The sequence below is a fragment of the Cherax quadricarinatus genome, chromosome 77, assembly GCF_038502225.1.
Source record: "Cherax quadricarinatus isolate ZL_2023a chromosome 77, ASM3850222v1, whole genome shotgun sequence".
NCBI lineage: Eukaryota > Metazoa > Arthropoda > Malacostraca > Decapoda > Parastacidae > Cherax > Cherax quadricarinatus.
In genome coordinates, this window is record NC_091368.1 from 8,907,987 (window position 1) to 8,920,358 (window position 12,372).

General features: G+C 42.5%; 1 protein-coding gene across 1 annotated transcript in view; it reads left to right on the forward strand.

Moving 5' to 3' along the window:
- The window catches only part of LOC128702037 (nephrin-like), a 406,265-nt gene that overhangs the window by 298,932 nt on the left and 94,961 nt on the right, over nt 1-12,372 (forward strand). Inside the window, exon 12 of the mRNA XM_070101415.1 lies at nt 7,697-7,883. Coding sequence (XP_069957516.1) covers nt 7,697-7,883 — 187 coding nt within the window. The remainder of the gene's footprint in view (nt 1-7,696; nt 7,884-12,372) is intronic.

Below are 12,372 nucleotides of genomic sequence, written 5' to 3' on the forward strand. Positions count from 1 at the left end.
TGGTGCTAAAACCAGTTCTCCAAACATCGAGTATCCATTTGTATCCCAACTGGTGAAGAATTATGAGGAACTAAAGGCACAGTTTGTTAATGGAACAGAAGAGATCCTCCATAAATCAGGATGGAGAGATATGAAGTTTTTGAGACATTTAAATGAGTGTTTAGATTCTTTAAAGAAAAGGGCACTTGCCTTTGATTAGCTTTCAGAAAATTCCAAACATCAGCAATGCGAGGTGGAATTCAAGGACCATTTCTAGCTATTCTTGTATTCATTCTTATACCTATAAGATGGAAGACTTTGGAGAGGATATACAGATTCATTTCATACACCTGCACAGATTATTGGTTTACTGATCAGATGTACGATGAAAATGACTTCAAGAATTTGTCAGGAATATTGAAATCTTACAAAAAGTCACTGAACTCATTGAAAAATCACTGGAAGCAGGAGCCGTCCGCACTCAATATACCAAGAAATAATCAGTGTGATGAACGTGCAGTCAAAGTTATGCAGGAACTGTATGCTGTCTGCAGAAACAAAAATTGCAACTTCGGTTTATTCTAACCAATAAGTAGTAATATATGTACAAACATGATAATAACGCTGTAAACTGATTTATTTGTTATTAATATTACATGTAATATGCATTCACGTTACTTGTTTTCGTTACTCTTTTTTTTTTTATTTATGGGCGACATTTTCTAAAAAGATATTGAAATGAAAGATTATTTCTTTGCTTTTAGGCAAAAGTTAATCTGATTAAGGTACAGGAATATTACGTTGTAAAAAAATTATAACTATTGCACACACACACACACACACACACACACACACACACACACACACACACACACACACACACACGCACGAAAGAATCAAGGAGACATCCCCAGACATAATAGCACTCACAGAAAAAAAAACTCACCAGAATAATAACAGATGCAATCTTTCCATCCGGATATCAAATCCTCAGGAAAGACAGAGGGAGGAGAGGGGGAGGTGGAGTTGCACGGCTCATTAAAAACCAGTGGGGTTTTGAGAAAATGGAAGGAATGGATGGCACGGGCGAAAGGGACTACTTAGTAGCAACAATCCAGTCTGAGGGACATAAGGTGATAATTGCAGTAATGTACAACCCACCACAGAACTGCAGGAGGCCAAGAGAAGAATACGATGAGAGCAACAGAGCAATGGTCGACACACTAGCCGAGGTGGCCAGAAGAGCACACATGGGGGGAGCAAAGTTACTAGTTATGGGTGATTTCAGTCACAAGGAGATTGACTGGGAAAACCTGGAGCCCCATGGGGTCCCGAAACATGAAGAGCCAAGATGATGGATGTGGTACTGGAAAACCTCATGCATCAACATGTTAGAGACACTACCAGAGAGAGAGGTGAGGATGATCCAGCAAGACTGGACCTTGTATTCACCTTGAGTAGTTCGGACATCGAGGATATCATGTATGAAAGGCCCCTAGGAGTTAGTGATCATGTGGTTCTGTACTCTGACTGCATAGTTGAGCTTCAAGTGGAGAGAGTAGCAGGAATAGGATGGGAAAAACCAAACTACAAAAGGGGGAACTACTCAGGCATGAGGAACTTCCTGCAAGACATTCAGTGGGAGAGGGAACTGACAGGAAAACCAGTACAAGAAATGATGGACTATATGGCAACAAAATGCAAGGAGGCAGAGGAGAGGCTTGTTCCCAAGGGAAACAGAAATAATTGGAAGAACAGAACGAGTCCTTGGTTCACCCAAAGATGTAGGGAGGCAAAAACTAGGTGTACTAGAGAATGGAAAAGGTACAGAAGACAGAGAACTCAGGAAAATAAAGAGGTTAGCCGAAGAGCCAGAAACGAATATGCACAGATAAGAAGGGAGGCTCAGCGACAATATGAAAATGACTTAGCATCGAAAGTCAAGTCTGACCCGAAGCTGTTGTATAGCCCCATCAGGAGGAAAACAACAGTCAAGGACCAGGTAATCAGACTGAGAAAGGGTGATGGGGAGTTCACAAGAAACGACCGAGAGGTATGTGAGGAGCTCAACACGAGATTTAAAGAAGTATTTACAGTGGAAACCAGTAGGACTCCAGGAAATCAGAACAGTGGGGTAAACCAACAAGTGCTGGATGAGGTACACATAACCAAGAAGAAGAAGCTGCTATGTGAACTTGACATCTAAAAGGCGGTGAAACCAGACATCTCTCCGTGGGTTCTTAGAAAGTGAGCAGAGATTCTGTGTGTGCCATTAACAAAGACCTTCAACACATCCATTGAAACTGGGCAACTCCCTGAGGTATGGAAGATGGCAAATGTAGTCCCAATTTTTAAAAAGGGAGACAGACATGAGGTACTAAACTACAGACCTGTATCAGTAACGTGTATAGTATGCAAAGTCATGGAGAAGATCATCAGGAGGAGAGTGGTGGAGCACCTGGAAAGTAACAAGTGTATAATTCACAGCCAGCACGGTTTCAGGGAAGGAAAATCCTGTGTCACAAACTTATTGGAGTTTTATGACAGGTGGCAGAAGTAAGACAAGAGAGAGAGAGGGGTGGATCGACTGCATTTTTTTGGACTGCAAGAAGGCCTTCGACACAGTTCCTCACAAGAGGTTACTGCAAAAGCTAGAGGATCAGGCACACATAACATGAAAGGCACTGCAATGGATCAGAGAATACCTGACAGGGAGGCAACAGCGAGTCATGGTACGTGACGAGGTGTCAGAGTGGGCGCCTGTGACAAGCGGGGTTCCACAGGGGTCAGTCCTAGGACCTGTGCTGTTTTTGGCATATGTGAATGACATAACGGAAGGGATAGACTCAGAAGTGTCCTTATTTGCAGATGATGTGAAATTAATGAGAAGAATCAAATCGGATGAGGATCAGGCAGGACTACAAAGAGCCCTGGACAGGCCACAAGCCTGGTCCAGCAACTGGCTCCTTGAGTTTAACCCTGCCAAATGCAAAGCGATGAAGATTGGGGAAGGGCAAAGAAGACCGCAGACACAATATAGTCTAGATGGCCAAAGACTGCAAACCTCACTCAAGGAAAAAGATCTGGGGGTGAGTATAACACCGAGCATATCTCCTGTGGCGCACATCAATCAGATAACTGCTGCAGCATACGGGCGTCTGGCAAACCTACGGATAGCATTCCGATACCTCAGTAAGGAATGGTTTAAGACTCTGTATACCATTTACGTCAGGCCCATACTGGAGTATGCAGCACCAGTTTGGAATCCACACCTGGTCAAGCACGTCAAGAAATTAGAGAAAGTGCAAAGGTTTGCAACAAGACTAGTCCCAGAGCTAAGGGGATTGTCCTACGAAGAAAGGTTGAGGGAAATCGGCCTGACGACACTGGAAGACAGGAGGGTCAGGGGAGACATGATAACGACATATAAAATACTGAGCGGAATAGACAAGGTGGACAAAGACGGGATGTTCCAGAGAAGGGACACAGACACAAGAGGTCACAATTGGAGGTTGAAGACTCAGATGAATCAAAGGGATGTTAGGAAGTATTTCTTCAGTCACAGAGTAGTCAAGCCATGGAATAGCCTAGAAAGTGAAGTAGTGGAGGCGGGAACCATACATAGTTTTAAGGCGAGGTATGATAAAGCTCATGGAGCAGGGAGAGAGAGGACCTAGTAGCAATCAGTGAAGAGGTGGGGCCAGGAGCTATGAATCGACCCCTGCAACCACAAATAGGTGAGTACACCCTACCCACATCTAACAGTGCTCTATCGGTCTCACAACACAGCAAGAGCCCCAAAATAGAGGCAGTGCATGCTAGACTTGCTTCATCATTCAGACAGTGATGATATAAGAGGTGTGCAGCGACCTTAACCAAGCATTAACGTCAAGACCATCAACACTGACCACCTTTGTGCTGCTCTCCCTCACACTACCCTCCAGCTAGCTGGATTTTCACACGCCGTCCCTTGATATATTCTTTGACTATCATTCCACTAGTTGCATATTCCTACAATCCCTTCCATTTTCACTAGTACTTCCACACTCCCTTCCACTGCCACTACTGATAAGTTCCACCAGAAGTAATGAATTACGAGTCTTAAACAGCGCCTCAGACTTTTATTATTGTATTTTTTATTAATACATTGGCTGTCTCCCACCAAGGCAGGGTGGCCCGAAAAAGAAAAACTTTCATCATTCACTCCATCACTGTCTCGCCAGAGGCGCACTTACACTACAGTTATAAAACTGCAACATTAACACCCCTTCTTCAGAGTGCAGACACTGTACTTCCCATCTCCAGGACTCAAGTCCAGCCTGCCAGTGTCCCTGAATCCCTTCATAAATGTTACCTTGCTCACATTCCAACAGCGTGTCAAGTCCTAACACGCTCCTATCTAACACGCTCACGCATGTTTGCAGAAGTCCAAGCCCCTCGCACGGAAAACCTCCTTTATTCCCTCACTCCAAGCTTTCCTGGGCCGACCCCTACCCTGCCTTCCCTCCACTACAGATTTATACACTCTCGAAGTCATTCTATTTTACTCCTCCCTTTCTACATGTCCGAACCACCTCAACAACCCCTCCTCAGCTCTCTGGATAATACTTTCGGTAATCCTGCACCTCTTCCCAATTTCCAGACTAAGAATTCTCTGCATTATATTCACACCACACATTGCCCTCAGACACGACATCTCCACTGCCTCCAGCCTTCTCCTCGCTGCAACATTCATCACCTATGCTTCACACCCATATAAGAGTGTTGGTAAAACTATACTCTCATACAGTCCCTTCTTTGCTTCCATGGACAAAGCTCTTTGTATCCACAGGGCTATTTTTGTGATGGGTCGTACAGTTTATCAGGTTTGATCCAAGGAAGGTTGAGGCAACTCTAATTCCTTGGATCAAGAGCCCAATAGAAGGACTGATAAGCATAGGCTGGATGGTTTGTCTATAAAATTTAACTGTAGCCTTAATGATTAGGGTCATTAAGGCTGAACATTGCCTATACACTGCTAATCAACAATACTTTAAGCTCTACTCAAGATAGGAATTACTTTTAGAGTTTCTTTCATCCCTAAAATAAAGAGCTCACTCACTGTAAATTCTAGAAATTTCAAGTATTTATACTAAAACCAAATTTCTAATATTTGCACTAAAACTTTCTATTGTTTAAATATTTCTAGAATTTACACTAAAACTTTGTAGTATTTACACAAAAACTTTCTAGTATTTACATATAAACTTTCTAGTATTTACACTAAAACTTTCTAGTATTTACACTAAAACTTTCTAGTATTTACACTAATCGACACCATGCCCAGCCCTTCTAGGGTAGGGTAGGTGCCTGAGCCCGAGCCTTTAGCTCATAAGACTGTCATTCCCATTAGCCCCCTTGGGGCGGGGATGGCAGACCAGAGAGGCCTAGCTTGTGGCTAGGCCTGGGGACAGTTGGTCCCAAAGATGAGGAGGTGCTTGTGCCTCCTCCCATGGGAGACTTAGGTCTCAGACACTCCCTAAAGAGGGAGCCAAGGCTGGGCCACCACTTGGAAAAGGCCCGGGCCGGGAGAATACCGGCTAATCTTTAATAATAATAATAAATTTACACTAAAACTTTCTAGTATTTACATATAAACTTTCTAGTATTTACATATAAACTTTCTAGTATTTACATATAAACTTTCTAGTATTTACATATAAACTTTCTAGTATTTACATATAAACTTTCTAGTATTTACATATAAACTTTCTAGTATTTACATATAAACTTTCTGGTATTTATCCAGAAACTTTCTAGTATTTACATAAAAACTTTCTAGTATTTACATAAAAACTTTCTGGTATTTACATAAAAACTTTCTAGTATTTACATAAAAACTTTCTAGTATTTACATATAAACTTTCTAGTATTTACATATAAACTTTCTGGTATTTATCCAGAAACTTTCTAGTATTTACATAAAAACTTTCTAGTATTTACATTAAAACTTTCTGGTATTTACACAAAAACTTTCTAGTATTTAGACAAAAACTTTCTAGTATTTACACAAGACTTTGATCAGATATTTCACTATTAGCAACTCACCACAACCCTATTAAGGGGCATCGTTACGTTAGGTTTGGTAAGGTAAGGTAAGGTAAAGTAAGGTAAGGTAAGGTAAAGTAAGGTAAGGTAAGGTAAAGTAAGGTAAGGTAAGGTAAAGTAAGGTAAGGTAAGGTAAAGTAAGGTAAGGTAAGGTAAAGTAAGGTAAGGTAAGGTAAAGTAAGGTAAGGTAAGGTAAAGTAAAGTAAGGTAAGGTAAAGTAAGGTAAGGTAAGGTAAAGTAAAGTAAGGTAAGGTAAAGTAAGGTAAGATTCGTCAGGAAACAGGACAAGTATGCCCTGACGAGGGTCTTACTCATATGATGACCCAAAGCTGGAGCTTTCGATCATCTGACCGATGCCTTCCACTGGCTTACCCCTCCACCTCTTTAAAAATTATGGTTATGATTAAAACCATCTTTTAAATAAAGGCATCACTGACATTTTTCACCAGATCAACCAGCTTGACAGCAGCTTGAGGGGAAAATGCTGTATTATGCTCGACCAAGCTTAACTGTTAACGGGTTGTGTTTCTAACGGGTCATAGAAACCATGACAACACAAACAGCTAAAACATTTACCAGTTATGTGGCCAGTTGAAGTCTGCTTGACCGACTTATAGTAAGTGAAGCCTCTGGATACCGTGTGGAAGGAAGGAAAAGGGGAAGCCCCTCCAAATGAGGGAGAAAACTGAAGTATACCTGGAGAGGGTTTCAGGGGTCAACGACCCCCTCGGCCGGTCTGAGACCAGGCTTCGTGTAGGGAAGAGTTCTCTGAAAGAGATCTGGTTACTTTTCATTTCCTAGGTTTAACTTACTATTTTGTGATACTGTCTTCTACTCAGTAATGCCTGTCCAGTCGTTGCACCGAGGGGAGACAATCGTAATTCATGTAAAATCTAACATAGGAACGTTATAACGACGTTTCGGTCCGTTCACAACTGGGGCGAGAAAAACAGGGTCCGAAACGTTGTCATAAGGTTTCCTTCTTAAGTGGATGGTTCTTAGTGAATTGTTACAGCACGGAATTGTAACATTATATTCTCCAAGTTACAGTCAACATAAGAATATAAGAAAGAAGGAACACTGCAGCAGGGCTACTGGCCCATGCGAGGAAGGTCCAATGCTCTTACCGGCGTAAGCCAATGCCTTGACCTAGTCAGGTCAGGTCACATTCACTTAAGGCAGGAGCATAGCATCTGACCTAGAAGCACAAGCTAATCAGGTCCAACTAAAGGAATACCTCAGTAAAGACTCCCTTGTTGTTCATCTTCTCCACTTCACGAGAGAAAAAATCTCCGGAGAAGTGTACTCACGTAACAAAAGCACGAATGCCATTTAATTCTATTTTTTAACGTAAATACATTGGGATCAGAACGTCACTGTATTCATCATTCTCAGGTGAATATTTGAAAACTGGAACACAAGTTATAGCTGTGAAACCATACCACGGGCGGGATTGAACCCGCAGTCAGTCCCGCCCGTGGTATGGTTTGTTTGCAATCGTGTCATTACGATTTCGTGAGTCATATAGATGTGAGAGTTTTAATAATATAGGAAATTACAATTTTGATTAATACACATACTCAGACAGAGAGTACACACACACACTGACCTGGTGTCTACTCTCCTACAGTTGCACCGTGGGAAGTGACAGGCTTGGTACTGCCAGCCACTGTGGAGGAGGGAGCAATAGTGACGCTCTCGTGCGAGTCTTCCACCAGCATCCCAGCCTCCAACATCACCTGGACCTCTGACGGCATCACCATAGATAGTGCCACCATCACTACCACTAAAGCTGCCTTTGGTGGCACTACCACCAGGTGATTATTATTATTAGTAGTAGTAGTAATACTAGTAGTAATAATAATGGCAGTAGCAGTATTAGTATTAATGGTAATGGTAGTAGTAGTAGTACCATTACTGTCATTATTATTATTATTATTATCCTTATTATTATTATTACTAGTAGTAGTAGTGATATTAATATTATTATTATTATTTACTGGGAAGTACTAAATTTGTAAGGGCTATACGGAAACTGGAGAAAACAAGGTTTGATCCAAGGAAGTGAAGGATGAGGTGGACAGTGTGTTGTACCTCGGATATTATGGGAGGTAAACATAAGATGTGACTTTATTTTTAACACGTTGATCAGTTTATATTTTCTACCCTACCTTAGTTACACTGTCACCCACTTGGATGTCACCCACATGGATGTCACCAACATGGATGTCACCCACATGGATGTCACCCACATGGATGTCACCAACACGGATGTCACCCACACGGGTGCTACCCACATGGATGTTACCCACACGGATGCCACCCACATGGATGTCACCCACATGGATGTCACCCACATGGATGTCACCCACATGGATGTCACCCACATGGATGTCACCCACATGGATGTCACCCACACGGATGTCACCCACATGGATGTCACCCACATGGATGTCACCCACATGGATGTCACCCACATGGATGTCACCCACATGGATGTCACCCACACGGATGTCACCCACATGGATGTCACCCACATGGATGTCACCCACACAGATCCCACCCACACGGATGTCACCCACACGGATGTCACCCACACGGATGTCACCCACATGGATGTCACCCACATGGATGTCACCCACATGGATGTCACCCACACAGATGCCACCCACATGGATGTCACCCACATGGATGTCACCCACACGGATGCCACCCACATGGATGCCCCCACATGGATGCCACCCACATGGATGTCACCCATATGGATGCCACCTACATGGATGCCATCCACATGGATGCCATCCACATGGATGCTATCCACATGGATGACACCCACGTGGGTGCCACCCTCAAGAATGCCACCCCACAAGAATGCCACCCACAAGGATGACACCCACAAGGATATCACCCACATGGATGCCACTCACAACAGTCAGCAACTACCGGTGTATCAGGGCGTGATCAATCAGGTTGTCACTGCTGGCTGCAAATAAACCGATGTAGGAACCACAACCCGGCTGGTCAGACACTGACTTTAGGTGCCTGTTCAGTGCCTTCGAGAAGACAGCCAGGAGTCTATTGGTAATTTTCCTTATGTGTACTGGGTTGCAGATGAACAGTCTTGGGCCCCTGAGACTTACTGTGTTGTCTTTAAGTGTACTCGTGGCGCCTACGCTTTTCATTGGGTGTGGGGGGGGGGAATGTTGCACCGCCTGCCGAATCTTTTGCTTTCGTAGGGAGTTACTTCCGTGTGCAGTTTTATCCAGACGGGTATGTTGAAATAGGATCAGCGTCTCCAACCGACCCGGGATCGAATCTAAGGTATGTCGGTTGTCTACTGATGGCAAGGTCTCCTCTGTACTTTTCCCATGTTTTCTTTTCTCTGTGTTTCGCTTACGTCTTCATGATTGATGATCAGTATGTTTATCACTGTGATGCTCGTTCATGTAATTCATTATTTTTAGTGGGTGGATCCATCTAGCCCTTCTTGTCATTGTGACTGATTTTAGAACCTAAGCAAATGGGTGGGGTTTGAACCCATGGCAAGTTAGTCCTAAAATACACAGGCCAGTGCCAAGTGGTTAGCGCACAGGCCAGTGCCAAGTTATCAGCGCATTGGCCTGGGTTCAAATCCCATCCGTTCCTTGATTTGTTTGCAATTGTGTTATGATTTTGTGAGTTACAATTTGAACATTCTGTTATTCTCGCTCTTTCTATATGATGATTTCCTGGTCCTTCCTTTTTCCTCTACTCTAGCTTCTACTAACCTGCTGAGGGTGGTCGAGTTTCGACTCCTGTCCTTACTTCTTATCTGACAGTGATCGCTTCACTCCCTCCTACGATCCTGCTTCCTATTATATCACTTCTTCTTAAAACTAATTTTGGAATCTGCTTTCAGCATATCTTCAAGATTATTACACTTCCTGTCCACTTTGTACTTGAAGAAATATTTTCTGATATCTTGTAGCTCATTTATATCTCTAATTTTCAACTCTTGTACCCGTTTGCTAACTTTTAGACAGCCTTTCTTTTCCTGTCCATCCTGTCAAATTCTTTTAGTATAATTACTCATTTCTTTCGTGTTCTGTCCTCTACTGTAATCAGGTTCAACTCAGTCTTTTCTTTCGTGGCTCTTTGCTCTCAGTTTCAAGAACTTTTTTCGTTACGAATCTTTGCACTTTCTCTAGTTTATTGACATGCTTTACCAAGTGAGGGTTCTAGTCTGGTATTGCAGATTTTAGTTAATGCCTGACACTGTACACAGAGCTATGAATAATACATGAGATTCCTGGAAGCTTATATTCCATTCACGAAACGCGCATTTCCTGCTAAGGTTATCCTGTTGATGTGTGTTTCTAGTGGTAGCTTGGGTACTGTCCATGTTTACTTAACAGTAAATAGGTACCTGGGTATTAGTGAACTGTTAGTGAAATATACTGATGTAGGATAACACTTTTTTTTATATGGATAAATTTTCAAGGTTCATAGATGTTATCCTACCTCAGCTCATTTTAACACTAGTCATTTCTACACTAGTCACCTAACACCCAGGTACCTACTTACAGAGGCAGCAGATGTAAGAAAACATGCTCAGCGTTTACACCCATGCCATGGATCGAACCACGGATACTCACTATGTGAGCCACGAGACACGGAACACAATTAAGCGATGTAAGAATAATGTTGTCACATGTGTAAGAGAAGATCTTAAATACACATCGTATACAAGAGAATTCCCTAACAACCGCTCAGAGGAGCGACAACTAAAGTCTCTCCTTGTAAGTATCTTGGAAAGACTTAACACAAAAACTTTTCCCTGAAAACATAGACTAGATTTAAACAAGAGGGCAATGTCGACTTTTTTTTTTACCCTCTGAAGAAATGAGAAAATTCGTGTTTTTCTCCTTTGAGCGACGGAAAAAATAATTGTGGGTTGAGATTTTTCTTTGAGTGCCGTTGAACTTTAATGATTAAGACACATGTGCAGCAGTTGGGTATTTTTATTGTTGAAACGTTTCGCCTACACAGTAGACTTCTTCAGTCGAATACAGAGGCAGCAGTAGTATTGAAATAAAGATGGTGTAATCGGTTCATCAGTATCTGAAGTGGTCAGTCCCTCAGCCTGGAGAAGAGTTCAGCTTCACGGAATGAACATTCAACGTCCTGAAGATTTTGCAATGCAGCAGGCCTTCTGGCCCATGCTGGGCAGGTTTTTCTCAAACCCAAACCCACTAACATAAAATATTTCATTAATCCGTTTTCAATGCTATCCAAAGAATAAGCTTTGATAAGCCTGTTAACTTGAGTGTAAGTCCCACTCAAATCCAACCTCTCCCACTCATATATTTATATAATTTAAAGTTACCCAATGATCCTATTAGGCCTAACCCATTTCCAGTGCCACCCAAGGAATACGCATTTGCCACACTGTGGTACAACTTTGCTTTCCAACTTTTCTCCACTGTGTGGAACATTATTGAACAGAGATGACAAGTTTTGAATTTTTAAGGTCTTCTCAAACTTTTCCAATGATAGTTGTGCCAGAGGGCTTGTAGCTTCGTAGTGAGTTTAATTTTCCGTTGAACACTAGCTGTGGTGACTCTGTTGGGTATAATTCCAGCGGTGCATGTGTACATGTTGCCTAGGAGTGCCGTGTCTAATGATCTGGCTTGAAGGAAAGTGTCTTAGGTTGTCTTCTTAAGGTCATCTGGACACACTTCAAGTTAGACTCATGCTCTTGTGGAGAATGGATGTCTAAGGATGGCAACTGGAGGTGACGTGAATCTTGGTAAAAGCATTTCTTGGAAAGTCACGTAAAAAGTTGTGTCTATTTCTGACCGAGAAGATCCAGGTGTTCTCTGTGTGAAGGATCCATTTCTAATGCGGTGGAAAAAGAAATACGAATGCAATGTAACGTAATCCTTTATTGCAACGTTTGGAAACGTTGCTAATAAAAGATCGCAGTCTACTGCATTCGTGTCCATTTTTCCACTAGTACGTGAGCTAGAAACCTCGAAGGTAATAGTCCCAGATAATATCTCTCTGCGGGACGTGAGAGAGGGAGGGGAAAGCACTATGTGAACCACTAGCCCAGTGCCTAACGCGTCGGTCTGGAGTTTCATGACTCTCTGATCGTGGTTCTAACCCCACCTGTAGTATGGTTTGTTTGCAATCGTGTCATTACGATTTCGTGAGTCACTAGCCAAGTCAGTCGACGCTGGGCAAGTACCAGAGTGGGTTCACAAACGACAACCAGCATGGCTTTAGGGATGGTAAATATATTCTTGAAAACCTACTGGAGTTCTA